This window comes from Parus major, chromosome Z (assembly GCF_001522545.3).
Source record: "Parus major isolate Abel chromosome Z, Parus_major1.1, whole genome shotgun sequence".
Lineage (NCBI taxonomy): Eukaryota > Metazoa > Chordata > Aves > Passeriformes > Paridae > Parus > Parus major.
The window spans coordinates 39,339,931-39,359,495 of record NC_031799.1 but is presented as its reverse complement, the minus strand read 5'-3'; the positions used below and the strand labels follow the sequence as shown (position 1 = coordinate 39,359,495).

Genomic DNA, 19,565 nt, shown 5'->3' with positions numbered 1-19,565 from the left:
TGTCCTTAGGCTTCTTCAATCTGTGTGAAACTAAATGATTATATGCCCTGTTTTCTTATTCATAGCTCAAGATCTCTCATCTCTTCTCAGGTTTACTTGCCACAGTTTATCCCTGGTTTCAAATTTTGAGGCTTTTGTTCATGTAATTTTTTTACCGAAATATGGCTCAGAAAGTGATAGGCTTTCACATACCCTTTTTGAAAAATGGGCCAAGTTGTGATTTATGCTCTTTGGTATCTTTGGCTATTTAGGTTTTTCTTGATAATTATTTTTCTTCCATTTTCCTAGGCTGTAAATGGGAGCTTATAATTGTATGAGCTCTATGTCTTGAATTGCCTTATTCAAACTTAGGAGAACTAAAATGTAAAAGAAAAGGGTTTTATCACAGCAGTACTGTTACTCTACACACCTTTTTTAGGGACCAAGGGGGTTGTCACCTGCTAGCAATGCATCAACACCATTTATCAGATATCACCCCCCACTCCCCACATTTGGTATCTGTCCATAAACTTAAAAAACAAAACCCTTGGACAGTTGGTAAAAGTATACACCTAGTTTTTTAATTCTCAGTTTGTGAAAGAGGATGCCATTCAGCTTAAGAAATGAAATAGTGTCATATTTTGGTATTTCATGGGTTTTGAATACTGTAAAACAGTTTAATTTCATTTTTCATTTCACTAAACCTTAGAAGACACAGTTGTCAATTACTTGCATGCAGAAAATCTGCTTTGTAATAAATGCAAGCAAATTTATCCCTGCTGCAACTTTATTGACTTGTAATTAAAATCAGCTTCTGTTAAATGGTCCATATGGGAAATACACAGTTTGATTAATCAAATGAAAGCATCTTTTCTGATATGTGTTAGTTTTAAACCTGAACTTTTGCTAATACAGTTCTTGCGATTATTGTAATTAAATATGCAGAAAATCCATAGAATTTAAGAGTGCTTTAAGTGCTGGCTAAATGGTCTAATAAACTGCATGTGAAGAAGCAGATGTCAAGGCATGTATGAGTGTGAGCTGTTTTGTGGTTTACATAACAATATAGCCAATTGTAGTCATAAAGCCAAATAAGCAAAAAGTGGGGTGCTGTTCATACAAAGGGGCAATCTTTAAATCAGTTTCTATTCTATGTAGTTCAGAGTTTTTAAAATGAAGTTGCCTGGCATCTTGATAACTACACAGAGCAAGTTTGGAAAGTTTAAATATTACCTAATAAATTTTCTTCCATCAGGGTTAGAAGTTTTTAACCTGATATAGCACTCCAAGTCCACTCTAGAATTACTCAGGTATTTTCTGCCCTGGATGTAAGTTTTTGGACCTTATCTTCAGTAATTTCTAGTTTTGTTCTCTTGCAGCTCTTTGCTAACTTTGCTGATTTTTTTTTTCTATTTTCAGTGTTAGTGATAATGATATTGTGACCCCAGTGAAGCTAAGGAAATCTGAAAGTAAAAGCTCTTTAAATACATATTTTAGCAGACAGGAATCAGGGTAATAAAATACACATTCAGTGTTGTGATTTGTTTATATTGATGGTCATGGGAAAGGGCAGAAGATACTTAACCTCCAAAAGCAAGAAAGGTAATATAATAAAATTTAAATGGCATATGAAGAGCATAAAAATTGAAATCTAGAAATACAGGGTATCTGAGGAAAGCAGGTCTTCTGCTAGAAGTTTAGTACATAAATCCAGGACAGATTACAGTCTGCAGTCTTGTTTATAGTTTGGCAGGTGCAGTAATGAAGAAATTGCTGACTGAAATAATTAATGACACCTCCTTGTATAACTCCCACAGAAGAGCACTGTGCATTGCTTGGAGTGAATGTGTGAGGAAACCCCAATATATTTCACTTATCTGACTTGAAAATAAATGTTATGATGTTGTAGAAACAGAAATCAAGACTAATGGAATTTCACAGCCAAAATTTGAAATATGAAAGATGCATGATTACTTATATTTTAAATCTAGCACAAATTAACCAATTTTAATGCATCAAAAATATCAAAAGTTTAGGATTTTTTTCAATCATTTGATAGTCAATTTATTGATGAGCATCACATAAAGTGAAGGAGGCTGTTTACCAATTAGTATGTGTAAGTGACTGATGGAAACCCTAAACTTGATTTAATTCTCCCAGTCACCATAAATTCTCCATTTACTTATGAGCCATCAAGTAAAGCTGGCACATTCTTACTAAAATGGAATTGAAAGACAGAAATTCATGAGTTAAGAAAAGAAGTTAGTACTTCAGAAAAAGTATTGCTAAATGTGTTCAGTAAACAATTATTTTATTTTAAGAAATTACATCACATGTGTACAAACATTTTACAAGCACTGGTATTTAAAAAATATAGTAGGAATAATAAGTGATATGAAAATACATCATTTTTCTGTATTATATGTGTGTTCAACTTCCAGTCATCATGTTCTTCATAAAAAGGAACTGTGTGATACTTGGGATTTTTAACAGAAATAAAGCATGGATCTTGCATGCCTGGGTAGCTTGAATGTAGATTTTTGGTATGTTGCATACAAATAATCTCAATATTGGCATGAGAATGGAAAATAAAAAGAGTTAAACCCCCACTGAGTTAAAGTTGAAAAAAAGAAACTCTATATACAGGTTTTCTCCCTTTAAAATTATTTTTATGATTTGCTTTTAGTTTGCAACAGAAGATGTTTCATCAGTCACTGTAGAACATATATTCAGATGTAATTGAAGAAAACATATGCTGTACATAAAATACACTGACAAAAGAAGTAAGGTGAAGACTTCAAAGTCTATAATTCAGGAAGTTTAGAGATGACAAAATTATATTCCTGTAAATCTTCATCTATCCCTGTGTGTCCATGCATTTTCTCACTTGTTTAATATACATGGTATCTGCATCCCTGTCAGAAGCTCTTTAAGACCTCTCCAGATCTTCCCAAAAACATCCACACCATGCAGCATGAAATCTGACAAACAAGTTCCTTTTGGCATCTGTTATACATCCAGCTTCTGTGCATCACCATGCCCAGATGTATGCTACAGCCAGAAGCAACTACGGTTTGGTACACTCATTAATCTTGCTGCAAGACAAGGACACACTGTAAAGAGTCCTGGATGAGAAGCTGACATGCTCTACTTGTGTTTCCTGCAGGACTGGACAAACATTTCATGTCTGTGGTGTTTCAGGTGGCAGTCAGATACTGGCAGGACACCTGCCTGCTGGACAGTCAGACAGCCGAGCTCATGAAGAGCCTTTGACAGATGACAGCATCATGTGAACCAGTGTCATGGTGTTTCAGGAAACATGTTACAGCTTCTGCCTGGTGGTCCAGACTGTAGCTTAATATAGGCTGTTAGAGATACCATGCTGCTTCTGGTTGGTGGTTATTTTTTATGGGACTTAGGTTGCATTGGTCAGTACTGGGATAATAGATGACTTCTGTGACTGCATTCTTACTGTAATGTCTCAAATCAAATAGCCCTGACATTAGAACACTGTGTATCTGTGTCTCTTTCTCTTCTTTCTGGATGTAGTGGAGCATGATAAGGGGACTACCTTGTGGCATGCCTTGCAAAAATTTCTGGAAATCACAGTACTAAAGACAGTGCTTACCTCAGGCTAGCACCAATCTGCCATAACAGACACTTTTTCAAGCTTGTTTTTTGACATTCCTCTAACTTCCATTACTTCATTCTGAATAAAGGTCTGCAGTCACCAAGTGAAAATGTTTTCTCTCAGAAGGAATTTACAGATTATGTACTCAGTAGTCTGCCAGACTACTCCTGTTGACTACAATTCAACCCTACCTTTCAAGTGTAAAGTTCAAAAATGTCATCAAACTTAGCATGGTTACATACAATTCCAAGATTTTGGATAACACAGCTCAGCAGAATGTTGTTATAAGTGTTTGTGCATGAACTGAGGTTTTGGAAGTTAAGCTGTCACTCAAGTCTTGTGTGGCATGTGTAACAGATACAGTATATGATGTGAAAGTGGATCACTCTGCCTATGGGTGCAAGGACCCTTGTTTAACCTCCCGTGCCAACTGCTCGCAGTTTTCTTATGTGATGCCACCACACTGTTCTGCACAGCATGAACATTATGTGGTCAAAAGGATAAGCTTTGGAATATGCTTGAGAGTAATTGAGATGCAGCCATGAAATCACATATTTATATAAAATTCTTAATAATGATTTAGATAAAGAAGGAAAAAGTGCACAGTATTTAACTCCATGGTTTTAATTATGTTACATTTTAATTAGCTCATAAATGTGTGACAAAGGAATTGTTGCATATATGGGACTTTATGTTTTCCCCTCAGTTCTTTCAACTTGGCTCTACAATGGACTTCACTTTTTGCAATTTATGAATACCTATATGATTTCTCACCATTTCATATTTAAGTCACAGTTTTACATCCTATAGTGGTTTTAAAGCACTAGCAGAAAATCACCAGAAAACTTACTCATCTCTTGCTGTGAGATACGGATTATAATAGAAGGGCAAAACAGGCTCAAAACCTAAAAGGAATAAAGAAAGTTTATTAACAGAGCTACAAGAATAAGAAACCAGAATAAAACTTCCAGAAACCCTTCCTCCCCACCACCCAACCATTCCCTTGTCCAACTGACAACATAGAGACAAAACCTGGTGGTTAAAACAGTACTAACTATACAATAGTCTTTTCATCAGTCTTTGTAGAGAAAGGAGTTCCCTTTTGTCTTTATATTGAGAGTTCTCCACAAGAAAACAGTTTTCTCATGGCTTTTCATTCCCATGATAGCAGTCCCGCAGAAGGAAAATTCCCTGTCATCATGCTCTCCTTCCATTTTCACACCACTCAGAGGTGTGTTCATGGGCCATGAACTCAAGGGGTTTTATTTTAAGGATGTGTTATTCAAAGGCAAAGGTTCTCTCCATCTATCTCTGTGATTATCTCTAGGAACAGAGGTTTTCTCTTTTTCTCCCTGGGGGCCAAGGGTCTTCATCTACTCTCACTTCTCTCTCTGTTGAAGCACCTCATGGGATCACAGCTACTCCACCATCTGCTCAGCTTTATCAATGGGTACCTTTGTTTAGATATATTCTTTGAAATACTTCATTGCTGCCAAATACTCTTTCATGAATTAAAGGAATTATTCAGAACCTTACTGTCCATCTCCATGATATTATAAAAAGAATATTTCAGCTTATTAAAGCATCTCCTCATTCTCTTCTCATCTGAGGCTTGATTCCCTTTTTCACTCATTTTGATGGTTTATGTTGTCTCTTTACATGTTGACCACTCTCACTTTCCTCTCTCTGGAAAAAGGATTAAATCTGCAGGTCTCATCTGAGTAGTGAAAGGGTTAAAATCTGGCTCAAACTGCGGCAGGTATTCATGGTGTCGGATTTCAGCTTGGCAGCGCTGGAAAGGCAGCGGACGGTTTTAGGCCTGCAGCAGTCTGTGGGGGCGAGCAGCCGTGGCCCGCCCCAGCCCAGGGCCGGGGCCACGGGCAGGCTCGGCCCCGCCTGGGAAAGGCTTCAGCCACCCCGCTGGAATAGGACCCTGAAGGTTTCCTGGGAGGGCCGCAGCAGAGCCCGGCCCTGGCCTGGGGGAGGTGGTGGGAAGTCCCGCAGGCTTCATCCCCTGCCCGGGAGCCACGGGTGGCTGAGCCCAGCCCCAGCCGGGCCACATGGGCCTGGCAGGGGGGAGACCGAGAGCCAGCTCGAGCTCTGTTACTTTTCAAAGCCGGAAACAAAAAGGAGCCAGAAACTCCCGGGCTTAAGTTTAAAACTTGGTAGTCACAGGGTTGATCTCACTTTTCAGTGGTGAACAGTACTGTCAATTCTCAGAAATGGCCAGCTATTGGCCAGGTCTCAAGCAAAGAAGAAACTCCCCTCTCTCAAGCCCTGACTTCTGTGGGTGTTCCCTACTTTTTTCTTAAATGTCAATCCTTCACACATTCCTAAGTAAAAATTCTTTTTACTTTTTCTTTCCTAGAGGAGGTAATGTTAAACACTGGACTCATGACTAAACAAAATTAAGCAATGTGTAGTATTTAACTATTAATTTTTCTATATCTTGAAACCTATACAAGCAAAAAATTGGATTGTAGCTAACTGATTGTTGTGGAGACTAGATAAATATGTATGCATGCTTTAAAAACTTTTCAATGTGCCCGTTACATTGTGGTTTCCAGATTTAGATCTGAAATTTTTATTTTTAAATTTTTATCACACTATTCTCAAAAAACTCACTAGATGCTGTGTCTGAATACTTGCATATTTTGCAATGTAGCTCCTTAAACCGATGTTTTTTGTTATGAGGTTTATTGGTACCTACCCTTGACATTTTCCACCCAGCCTTACAGGAAAACTAGCAAGATCTGAGTAAATAAGAACAAACAAAGGAAGACAAAGGAGCACTGAATTGCATGATTTCTTCATTTTAAATATCTTTCTGATTAGTTAAAATACAGGAGGTGTAGCTCTACGCTTTGGGTGAAATTGTTTTCTTTGCAGTCAGGTGTGCCTGTGGTTGAAACTGCATGTGTATACCTCATACTGTCTTATCATTTTGCTTACAAATTTCTTGGTCATTTTAAGGAGCATGTGCAAATTTGTCATCTAACTATGCTTTATTGCATCATATGCAAATTTATATATCCAGGCCTCACAGAACAGAATCATTGAGGTTATTAGACAGGACCCCTGGAGATAAACTAGGCTACATAAAATGAAATTGAGAGGCATAACATAAAAAGACAAAATTAATATTTTTTTTACTTTAAAAGTCTAAAAGTAAAATTTTTGGTCTACAAAATTTATTATAGAACTTCAAGACAGAGAAAAGGGAGTGAACCAATTGCTAATAATTTAGAATAATTATACTTGGTTATGAATATCTAGTAATCTAGAACATATTTTCAGAGTCCTTCCTAAATAATACCAAAATAGTTTTGATGCAACTACATCTTGAATTAGAATCAGAGAATCATCAAATGGTTTGAGTTGGAAAGGACTTCTAACAATATCTAGTTTGAAAACCTAACCTTGAGGACATTTTTCTTTAGATAATGTTGCTCAAATGAACTAATTTATTTTTCATATGCAAGTTTTGTGCTAACTTGTTTATTTTTAGGAATACTTTTCACACTTTTTCATTCTTTTTAAGGTGCTGGTGGCTGGTCTCCACTTGTGTCCAATAAATATCAGTGGCTGCAGATTGATCTTGGTGAAAGAACTGAGATTACTGCTGTTGCTACTCAAGGTGGTTACGGGAGCTCAGACTGGGTAACAAGCTACCTTCTGATGTTCAGTGACAGTGGACGAAATTGGAAGCAGTATCGTCAAGAGGAAAGCATTTGGGTACGTCCTTTCAATAATGAGAATTAAGTTTCTGCAAAAGACTTAAAGACAAGTTACTGTGCATTGTTGTAAATCTAAGCAAAGACGTAGAACATCAAAAACTACAGTAAAAGTGTTTAGATAATTAAATATACAAAGCAATTTAGCTCTTGAAAAGATGAAAGACAGTAAAAAGAAAACAAACATCAAAAATCTAGCTGTAGCAATACTCCATTAAGACACAAGAAATTATTCTGAGGATTACAAATGTACTACAAAGTCTCTTTTGTCTTGCTGTGTATGGCAAATTTCTTTTCCGAAAAGCATTGATCCCAGTGCATGAAACTTGGCTTTTAGTTATGGTTAAAAAACAAAACAAAACAAAAAACAAAACAAAACAAAATGTTTTCTTTTTTGTAGAATGTTCGAACTGATTATAAGAATAAAATGAAACAACCAAAGAAATTAAAATCTTAACCATGCAAATCTCAGTCTATTAAAAAAATTAAAAATTAAGCAGTATTTAAGTTTTGGTTATTAAATTCAGTAGTTTCTGATACTGTAACCTGCTTAACTCTGACTAGCTTTGTAAATAATAATGATAATTAACAAGCCATTAATAAGATCATCACTTTCTTTTTGTATGAATATAAATGAGAGCAAAGGATACAGAACTAGAAGGATGCTGTCCAAAGTCTACATGAAAAAGTGGATTATATAGATTTAGAAAACGGTTGCATCTTTCCTTTATCTCCAGTAATTGGCAGCTTGGACTAGAGGAAGAATATTGGAACTTGTGTTACATTATTTTATCCTGTCAAGTGAATTCTGTTCTCCATGCACAGAGCTGATTAATTTGTAAATTTTTCTAAGCCTTATACTTCACTCATTTCTTGCTGCAGTTAAAGATTATGTTAAAATGTATTTCATTTTATGCATTTTGATTTTGTTGACTTTTAATTCAAAATGTTCTTGTCACTCTTACTGTCAAAACCCATCTATGGTATAATGAGATTATGCAGTATTTTACTTGTTGCATAATTATCCTGCTTTTTAAATTTGCTACATACTTCCGCTTCAGATTGTGTTTTCATAACAAAGAGAAATAAATGCGTTTCTAATCCATATGGCTGTGGGGAGTAAGAAAATCAATCAATTTTCCAAATGTTAAATGAGCATAAGATACTACAATATTGTCTTTGCTCATCTTAAGACAGACTGGCAAAATGTATGAGAGGTAGCTTGGTTTCTTCCATGATGGCTCTTTTGAAATCTGATACTGGTATTGCAAACAGTGATGCAGATTGTTATTGCTTGAATGTTGCCACTGATAAAATATCAAATGAAAGTTCTGAAAAATAGTTAAATGCTGATGCAGACATTGGATAAGGGGATTGTTAGATGTTTAGGAGCTAGAAGGTGGAGTTCCAATTCCATAATCTCAAACTTAATAAAAAAGTATTATTTTAATGATTGCAAGGCAGATTGAAGGTATGGCTTGCAGGCAGTTATGAATAATTCAAGGATGAAAACCATCAAATTCAAGGCAATCTATTGATCTTTTTTATGTATCTTTATTTAGGAGTTCTGCTTCTAGGGGAAGATATTTTCTCTTTTCTAAACTAATACACAGATGTGGTCTTGGAATGAAACTCTTAAATCCCTATTTATTTTATAGATTTTTTCTGACTGTTTTCTCTTTATGCTGACTTCTTAAATGACATGCTCAAGTTCATTAAGGCAAGAACATCCAGCATTTTATAATATCTACTGTGCTACTGTGTTATTTCTGTCCTATTTTTAACTGAGTTGTTGGCCTGTTACAAGGCTACTTACCAGAAGTAACTTTTGAGTTTTAATCCTACTCTGCTTTAGAATGATGGAAGATGTCAGTTCTGAGGGCTCTGTGTGGAAATCTTCACTGGATATGTGGATTTTTACTTTGTAACGACTTATGTTAGACTTAAGATACTTTCCTTGTCTGCAAATTCGCCACTTCCTACTTTCTATTTTTCTTTTCAGAAGTTAGTTTTGAATTATCTTTATTTCCTTATGGCCTATCTTAAGGTTCTGAAACTCCTGTCACTGTGCAGCTGTAACAGTTTTTTCATCCATTGTAAAATTTTTAACAACTGAGGTGAAAGAATACTATCTACATACCTGCAAATGATCTAGCTATCACAACTATCTTAACAGTCTGTGGAGAAGGTAGTTTTTCTAAGGCTGGTTCCTCTGACCATAGGTGTCTTGCTTAGGTTGAAAAGAACCATGTTTCACCTTCCCCCACCAATAACATGCTTCATTGTGTGTTGGTCCTGAATTTGCATGAAGAAATCTTAATTTAGGTGAGATTATTCTCTCTCCCTGAGCTGCTAGTAAATATTAAATATTTGTTTTCACTTTTCTGTATACTGGGTATTGGTTTAGAAGGAATCATGGTGACTGCAGCCTTCCCTCATGCACTATGAGCTTGTCTCAGTGTTCTAGTTTCCTTGTTGTACTGATGGCCTAAATGTATGGCTTACTTACTGTTTCATAACTGTAGGAAGTCTATATTTTATGTGAATTTTATTTATTGCTTAAAATCCTTTAATTACTAGAGGAGTTTTTGAAATACTAACTCCATTACTTTTAATTCCTAAGACTTCTGTCACTACAGATAAAGTATTGTTAAGTATTGTTAGCTATACATTCTACAGTAGAGTTTTTCTTATTTCAATAATACATTCTGATTTCTGTCCTCAGTGATATTACTGTCACTGTATTTTAAAGTTAATTATAAGTATTTTCTGCCCTGTCTTGATAACTACTGTAGGATGTTTTCAGTCAGACCTTAGTAGAATTAATATTTACATCTGTTTTAGGACTTGGTACAGTTCTGGTCAAGATATAAATCTCAGGTGAAATAATTGTAATTAGTGGTAAAACACATGTTTTTGCAGAGAGATAATTCCCATTGAGAATGATTAGTTTAATCTTGGAAAGAAATTAATTCAACTCAATTTTTTATTTTCTTCAATTTTACCATAAATATAGGAGTGTTTGAACAACACATGTTGTGTCCTTTTATATTCTTCAGTCTTTTTATTGTATTACTGTTCCTTAGGATTTAGTTTCAGATGCAGTAAAGTTCAGACTTCCAAGCCCAATCTTTTGCATGGTTCTTTTTTTACCTTTAAAATGAGAAGAGGCCTCAAATCTCTTTGTATATTAAGTTACCAGATTTTCTTTTTCCTCTGGAAATGATGATTCTTTTCACTTACCTTCTTTCAGACCTCAGGAGGTATACAGTAAATCATCAGAAAAAATATATGTTAAATTTTGGTCAAGAAGTTCTAGAAAACCTTATGTCTTTAAATACTACTTTATTAGAGGTATTGCTTTTCATTCTTCCTTGTAATTTGTATTTGTATTCTTCCTTGTAATTCTAGGTATCATCACCTGTATTTTGTTTGTGAAGAATCTCCTATTGTAATTATATTTATCTATTTGGGGCTATGTATACTGATCCTTTCAGCTAGTAGTTTCTGGGTTTAACTAAATTAATAGTTTTGTATCACAAAAGTTTGTGCACTCTCTCCAGGACATTACTAATGGTTTTTCATTTAAAAGGAGAGGAATAAGATAAAGAGAATAAAAGGGAGGAGTTAAGAGAGGGAAAAGGATAGCAATTCACAGTTTGAATAACAAGTTTCCCATGGTTGATTATTTCATTGAAAATTCGAGTCATCTAACTAATGGAGAAATGCATATCAATCTTATTCATTAGCAGAAGTTTTGAAGAACAACAGAAATGCAATTTCTTTGATATAATGTTGACTATTTCTTCCATGACACACCTAAGGAAGAACATATATATTCAGCTTTCAGTTTTGTGGATTTTTTTCTTTTCCTCTGAGAATAATGATTTATCCATTCCACAGCTGGAACTGAGTTTTCACTTTTATTTGTTTTGAATCTTCCTTTTAAAATTATTTCCAGAGAAATTAAAACTAATAGATGAAAATAGCTAAAATTTGGGAAAAATATGACCATTTTAGTAAATTCTCTTTTAGAAGACAAATTTGTTTATGTCTGTTTATTTTTGTACATATATTTAAGTTCTGAGGTCTACTGGTTATTTAATTTAACTTAGCTGGTTTAAACTGTTTGTTTTATCATAATATCCTAATAATAATATAATATAATTGAATATATAATATATGAAATCATAATATTTTATCATAATAACAACCCTGTGGGTCTGCACAGAAGTATTTTCACTGTAACAGTTACAATGATAGGTAACGTAATTTTATGAATTGTGAAGAATTGTGTATGAATTGCTACACATATTCACAAGTTCCTTTTCAAAGGAATTGGGGCTTTATATTTTATTGGAGACTTCCGATGGTGTAAAATAATTCACAATTATGCAAAGTTACAGAGGTTAAGAAATATTGAATCAGAAGTATTCTGTGATACTCACATTACAAGTTTCAAGAGTGCACTCTTTGATAAAGCTTTCTTAGACTTGGTAATTCACGTTTGCTATGATCCTTCTCCTTTGAGAGCAGAGTCATCATTCTTGATCATAATTTGCTTCACTTTAATAGAAAAAGCCTGTACATAATGCTACTTTTTTGGATTTCTGCTAATTACTTTTTGAACCCAAGAGGTTTTTCTGTTGATTCCTTTTGCAAGCCAAGTCATAGATAATTTCAATGGGTACTCTCTCATTATATATTTTCCGTAGATACAGTTCTGAAATATGGTGACTTCAGACTGCCTGACACTTCTTCTGTTAGTCACAGGAAGGAGAGAACCACTTTATCTATGAATTAAAGTAGATCATGTAGTAATGACCCCCATGAAGACCCATGCTAGACCACTGAGTAGCTGGACTGCACTCCATGGAAAGGACACATGCTGAAGTACAGAACAGTGTGAGAAGTCACCCTTCTTAAAGAGGAAAGGTGTGACAGAAAATGCTTCTCATGGAAGGTATCCCTGCCCATGGCAGACGTGTTAGGACTAGGAGATCTTTAAGGTCTTTTCATACAACTGGCCCCAGCCCATCAGTCCAGCCTGCCTGGATGACTCTGTAGAGCTTTCTACCCTCCAGCATATCAACACATCTTCCCAGCTTGTTGTTGTCTGTGAACTGACTAATGGGGGCACTTGAAGTTTTTTTTTGGTTGGGGAAAGATGCTGGGAATGCAAGAGGAGACAAGAAAAAACAAAGGAGGAGAATATTCTTAACACAGGTTATAAAAGGAGCTTAAAGGCGAGTATGAAAAATTAAGTATGAAGTCAGAAATACAAGGAATCTTGGGTGGAATAATACAGACAGGGGACTATTGTGCCTTTATGAAATTGGTCATGTGCATAAACTTCCACTTATGATGAGGAAATTTTAATATTTATTTAAAACATTAAAAAATTTCTGAACTTACCTTCTGAGTTTTTGCATTTCTCTGTCTACTTCTGTTTTAAAAGCACTCTGACCACAGTGCTATTTTTAGACATTTAAATGGAAATCTAATAAGGCTAATTTTGCAGTCACAATGATTAATGTTCTGTATAAAATAACTTATATTAGGTGAAGAGATTAATGCATGCATCAAGGTTAACCTGTCCCAGAATATTTAAGATAAGTTAAAAGGAAGGAAAAAAAGATTGAAACATCAGCAAAAAATGCAGTGCCCTAAATAAAATCTTTGTAAGTGGGTAAACATTAAAAGAATTGTTAATGACAGAACAGGTAAAATGTATATTGACATTATTTATATTATGGCAGACCATATGTGGAAAAAAAGGCTATACACGCACATTTAAAAACCACGTACTTAACCAAGGACAACAAGATGCTTTGAAAACATGCAAATCCAGCAGTATGCAGAAGTAAATATTCTTAAGATTTAGACATTCACACATTATTTTAAATGTGTGTGTTAGTGTGTTAGTGTTTCAGTCATTAAATTAACAGTGGTTTTGGAAAACAAATGTAAATGTGTTGGGATGATACTTTGTTATTTTAAAGATTTCTGCTATGCAAACTATTAAATGTGTACCGGAATTGGTTTCTGGGACTGAGCTTGATCAGGACTATTTTCCAGACAGTTTCCAGCTGCATCACAAACAATAGAAAGGCAGGAACAACTTTCTATATTTGGGTAGTACAAGAGAAACAACAAGCAGCTGCTTCCTTGCTCCTGCCTTTTCTGTTTAGTTAATGCAGTTCTAAGATGCAGAAATCCTGTAAATGACTGCTATTATCTTGAGTTGTTTTTCTAAGTTAAAAATAGTGCTTTTTCATTAAGGTAATTATTTTCTTTAGATCTCTGATTATCTGTACTCTAAATATATTATCTTGACTTTAAATATATTGATTTTACCACACCATTTTCCCATTAAAATAATTCATTGTGATATATGATGAATTATTTTGTATTGTATTTTCTTATTGGTTGTCTTATAAACAGCAACATTTTAATATTCATAAGTGTGTGGAAAATGCCACAGAAAGCATTAGAACTACAAAAAAATTAGTTCTTTGTGTCTCCTCTCAGGTGTTGCCTGCTCTAGAGTGATATTGCACTGATCCCTATCATTCTCATTCTAATATGAGAAGCTTGTGCCTGAACACATATGCCTGCCTGAAAATGACTTATGATGGATGAGGAAAATTGTGCTATGGCTGGGAAAATATTGTCCCTATTTTCTGCAACAGACAGATTGTGCGCTTGAAGAAATCAAGCTGTCTCTGAAGAAAGCATTTCATCTTTATAATCAGAATGAAGTGTGTTCAGTTTGCTCAAGGCTTATTGAGCAAGTAAGTAGTAGCAGACCACATATTCAGCTTCTCTCTCATTTATTCCATCCACTCTCTTTACATATAGCAAAAATGCTTTCAGAAATGGGCTTCAGACTTAATTTGGAAGAATGTCTCTGTCATACATGGAATTGTTTTATGCCTAGTATAATTCCTGAGGTTTAAAGTTAACAAAGTGAAAGAACTGATCTTTTTGTAAAAACTTATATCATTGAACTTCAGAGAAAACCCCAAATTATTTTGAGTGTATAGTATCTTATCCCTGATAATTGTGATGGGCATGCCATTTTAATAGTTTATGGGTTATTTTAATTATATGTCTACAGCACAGTAATATTAGAATTATTTTCACATTTCCCTTTTAGACTTTTAGACACTTAAATTTCCTTTACAAAACCTTTTAAACATTGAAAGTCCTAAAAGAAGAAATAGGAATTTGGAAAACGAAGTGTTTCTTAAACTTGGCATCTCTAACATACACTTAGTTGCCCAAATTCCTGTTTCAACTTGAATCTGATTTTTATCAATAGCATTTTAGTGATTTCAATCAAAATTTCATCTGTTACTCCTTTTTCTCTGTATCTTCATTTCTATAAAACACATGCTATGGCTAGTAATCTTTGTTTCTTACATGACTGAATGACCATTTTCAGGCTACTGTAGAACTAAGATCTGCCATTATTCTTTTGTAGCTGTTCTGTTTCGTAAACACAGAAGTCCCTTTTATTTCTTGTGCTGTCTGACCTAATATGGAGTAAGAAATTGCCACCCTGCTGTATGATCCAACATGAGCTGTTTAGTGTGCAACATCACGCTTGCATCATGGACCCATACCTAAGTGTTCACTGGAAACCTCGATAACCTCTGCCTCATAATTTGTTTATGTAGTTAAGGTTGCAAATAATGGGTAAGAATTATCTTATGAACACTTCTAGAATGCAAAGACTTTTGCTGAAAAAAAATTGAAATCTATTTCCAAAACATTTTTCTTAATGTGCAAATACAGTTTAAATATAGGGTGAGTCACAGAGTGGTGGGGGTTAGACAGGACTTCTGGAGATCATCTAGTCCAACACCACTGCTAAAACACAATCAGCTAGAACAGGTTGTCTTGAATCAAATCGAGGTGGATTTTGAATGTCTCCAGAGTAGGAGCTTCCACAGCCTCTCTAGGCAACCTGTTTTAGTGCTCTTGCTTCTAGAGGTCTGGTATCCCTGAGGCCTGCCTTTAGCAGTAAAAACTGAAAAAGGCGTTCAGTATCTCCTCCTTCTCTGTGTCCTTTGTCACCAGAACACCTACATCACTCCACATCAGACCCAAATTTTCCCTAATCTCCCTTTTACTACCAATGTCCTTGAAATCCCTTTCCAGATTTAACTCCAAACAGACCTCAGTCTTCCTTGTCACATTCCTGCACACTCTAAAAATGAAATCTGTACGTTTAAGACAGTTACACAAAACGATCTTTTTTTTTGAGATAGTGAATACAATTTCTGTTGATTTTTGAAGTAAAATGTACTTCTTATACCTCTTAGTGTAAATGTCTTTATTTTATCAATGTCACCTTCAATTGATACCAAGCTGACCAGTATCTTGGTAAAAACTCTACTATGCATATTTTTTTTGTTGTTGTCTAAGGTTCCATGTAATCATCGTATCTTCCTAGCCTTGGTAATGGCACAGAGTTTACTAAAGTTTTACAAGCTTGTACTTTATATATTTTTGATGACTTTTTAGAAATTTGAATCATGTAAGGACAAACAAGGTTAGTAATCTGTATATCAATACTGGGTATTTTCTTGTTTCTATATTTTAGGGCCTTTCAATAAAGGGAAAGCAATGTTATTCCCCTACTGGACATGTACTTAAATCTGAGCATCTTGCATTTCTATGCTGAATAAAAAATAGGTTTTATTCTCTAGTAGACTGGTGCTTAACCCATTTAAATCTACATTTTCTGCTGCCAGACAGTGACATTTGCTACCACTTTTTTAAAAGGTCATAGGTAAGTATGTTTGAATGGACTTGATTGCATAATTCTCCTCTTGTATAAAATTTTCTAGACTTAAACTGTGTAGGGAATATTTCAATGTGCTTTAAATAAGTGATTCAGCAACTATAGCAATCCTATTCATATCTAGTAAAGACTTCTGTGTGATCAGATCTGTATTTTGAAAATTTAGTGCATACTTTATTCTTTCCCTCTTCTTAAAATTCTTTACTTTTTTCAAGGCCAAGTAGCCCTAATTAAAATATCACTGAAAAGAACTACCTTAATGTCATCAATGGCTCAAGGAGCCCTTTCTTCTATTTTTCTATATAGTTATCTGTGAATGTGCTAGTTGGAGTTCATGGTTTTTTGATCTTCAGATTTAAGTCAAATTATCAGAAAAGTTTCATGAAACATTCTAATTTACAGCATTTAACTTAATTTTTTAAAAAGTATCTCCTTTATCAAGAGTTTTTATTTCCTGTATCTGTTAATTTATCAGCAAGTTTTTTAGCAGATTTCCTTGTGTGAAGCTCACATCTTTGAAAAGGAATTCAGCATAGAGGCTTTTTTGGGTAGACTGCAGTAACTTCCATAATTTTCAATAAAACAATCTGAACTTTATTTTTACCTGTTGGATAAAGTTTTATTTGGATTAGTAGACAGGTTATGGATTCTACATATATTTGTTGGTCTTGCTATCACATTCTATGTTGTAGAAGACATCAGAGAATTTCTTATGAGATTCTATAGCATTTGCAATAATCACCTTTTTTAACTAGCTGGCTGTGCAGATTTTTCCTATAATCACAACATTCATTGTTATTTCTTAGGGTTACTGAGGAATATCTGGGGAAAAATGCTGGTAATTTAACTGCAAAATATCCTGAATCTGTATTAGGTAATTGTACATGCTTGTGCTAGCTGTTAGTTAAGGGCTTGTGTGTCCCTATTCTGTGGAATATTAAAAACTAGGTTCTGTTTGTATCTAGTCTACAAACTGGAGTCAGCATGGAAATTTTTTTCAGATTTCTGAGCTATTAACTTAGGCTCTATTCTCTAGCAGTATTATGATTGGAAAATAGAAAAAGAGTGGAAAAATATTTTTTAGCTTTTATGCATGGTTTTGCTGACTTAACTGATTATTTTGCCTCAAAGAGATACATATATCTATATTAGCCTTGGCATGGCAAGTTTTAACAGCTCTATCAGTTACTTTTATGAATCTGTTTATCATACTTGAACATACACTGTATAATTCTTTCAGACAACTCCATCTTTCAAGACTTAGAATGCATTATTCACCTCCAGTCAGAAATATATGGGCATTTATTCCTGTTAAGAGCCATTAACTATAACATTTCAGTGTCTCACAATTCAAATATGTAATAACCTTGAAAATTTTTATCAGTGGAATGCGAAATTTATCAGATATGTCCAAAAGAGTTTTAGCAGTGAATGTATCCTCTGATGTTGCTAATTATGTTTTAATACTTGTTTGGTCTTAGTGTTTGTTGCTATTGTATTGTTGTATGTGGCAGAGATAAAAAGAGAAGTATAAAGGTCAGGCTTCACCTCTGGTCCCTAGGAAAATACACAGAAACTTATTTTGAGAAGCAAGAGAAAGTGAAATTTCTCTGTGCTTGAAACTCTTTGCATATTTGTAATAGGGGTTATCTTTTTTTTCCCCTTTGGGACAACGAATCCCCAAAAGAATCATGTATAAAGCTACAGAAAAATACTACTAAGACACAAGAAGAATATTACTAAGCCACAGTAGTCTTAGCCACTACTAGTCATCACACCAATGTCTTCTTAAGGAAAATTGTCCAGTGAAATTTTTTGTCAAGACTTAATGAATTGATAATGTATATGCTAATTAAGTGGTGAGTTTATGTGATGACTTTGTGAGAATGAGCTTGCTGCAAAGTTATGACCAAGTTAAGAGTCTGCAGTCATTTGAATTTTAAAATGAGAGACCCAAAGACAGGCTTTACTTAGTGCAGGAGGAAAACTGAGATTTAAAGTAAGGGGTTTTCATGGTTTTTCACCTACCAAAATCAACTACTTGGTCAGGTTTTTACTCCTTGATTCTGATATATTTTGCCTGCAGTGTATTTAATTAGCCCTGGATGCACATGATTTCTTTAGGTTTTCCTTTTCTAAGGCTGAGTCTAGGTTTCAGAGGGCTATCACACTCATACAAGTTGAATGTAAGAAAATTTGGAATATTCCACTAGAAAATTCACCCATTTAAGCTCTTCTTCATATCTTAATTTTGTATTGTTTTTTACAAAAGCAGGCTGAAGTACATTGCAGATAAGAGATTAGGAGTTGCATATCTGGAGTTTTAAATTAATCAATAAAACTGTGGCTGGATTTAACACATGAACTTATAATTAGATTGGTGTTATGATGTCTTCACTACTTAGACTTTCTTATGTAAAGTTGTTATTTTACTGTACTGGAGAGTGCGCAAAGCAAGTGGTCAATTTTGTTGTTTTTTGGGAGATTCCTTTTTCCTGTTAAATGTCAGATTTTTCTTTCTACATAGTTTCCTTCTGTATTTTAGCTTACAGATTTATCAAGGGTTTCTTTTGAATTTGAACAGGTAATATGTCCTACTCAGGGCAATAAGAGTTGTAGAAATAGGGATCTCAACAAAAGCAGAAAGCTTTCCCTTTCTTCTTTGCATGGCTTGCAAATTGCAAGCATTCTGGTTTCTGTTCCCGGCTGTCCATCAATCTTCATCACATTCCGGCACACAGAGTGGGTGGTGAGAGTTGAAAGAATTTCAGATTCAGGACAGCAGTTTTTAATGTTTCTGAGCCTGAAAAAATTACCATCAAAAACTTAGTTGTCCCATAATCTTACTGTTCATCAATAGTAAAGCAGTAAGAGATTAACAAATTAGTGAAGCAAAAATATAGATATCTAATCTTACTGGTCTTCATCTACCCATGTCTTTTTTTGTTTTTCCTGTTTGAAGACCTTTAAATCAGACTTTGTGGAATGCCTAGTGGTAGAAATCTTGAATCTGGGACAAAATAACAGCATTTCCCAGAAAATATCACCATTCCTGAAGATACCTGTTTAGTCATACAGGCAATATCATATACTTTAACAAGATGTCTTGGTTTGAAAGACAGGTGTCTTCCAAGGAAGGTGTAAACCTCCCTTGGAATGGAGCATATGACCCCTTGCTCTCCAAACTATTATAACTTTGAAATGAGGCCTTTTCAGCCGAGGTTTGGGAGCAGGAGTACCAGTTCTTTACTGGTGTGTGTGTGTGTGTGTGTGTGTGTGAGCAGGCAGACACACAGTGGCGGTGCCGACACAGCAAACGGGAGCAGAGCCCAGCGCAGCTCTTCCCGCTCTTGGGGCGCTTTCCCCGTCGGGGCGGTTCCGCTCGCAGCCGGCAGGGGGCGCTGGTGGC

At 34.9% G+C, this 19,565-nt stretch overlaps 1 protein-coding gene across 2 annotated transcripts in view; it reads left to right on the top strand.

Moving 5' to 3' along the window:
• Positions 1 to 19,565, top strand: part of CNTNAP4 (contactin associated protein family member 4) — a 203,400-nt gene that overhangs the window by 71,438 nt on the left and 112,397 nt on the right. For both annotated transcript variants that reach the window (XM_015615186.3, XM_015615184.3), the window contains exon 3: positions 7,152 to 7,345. In XM_015615186.3, coding sequence (XP_015470672.1) covers positions 7,152 to 7,345 — 194 coding nt within the window. The remainder of the gene's footprint in view (positions 1 to 7,151; positions 7,346 to 19,565) is intronic.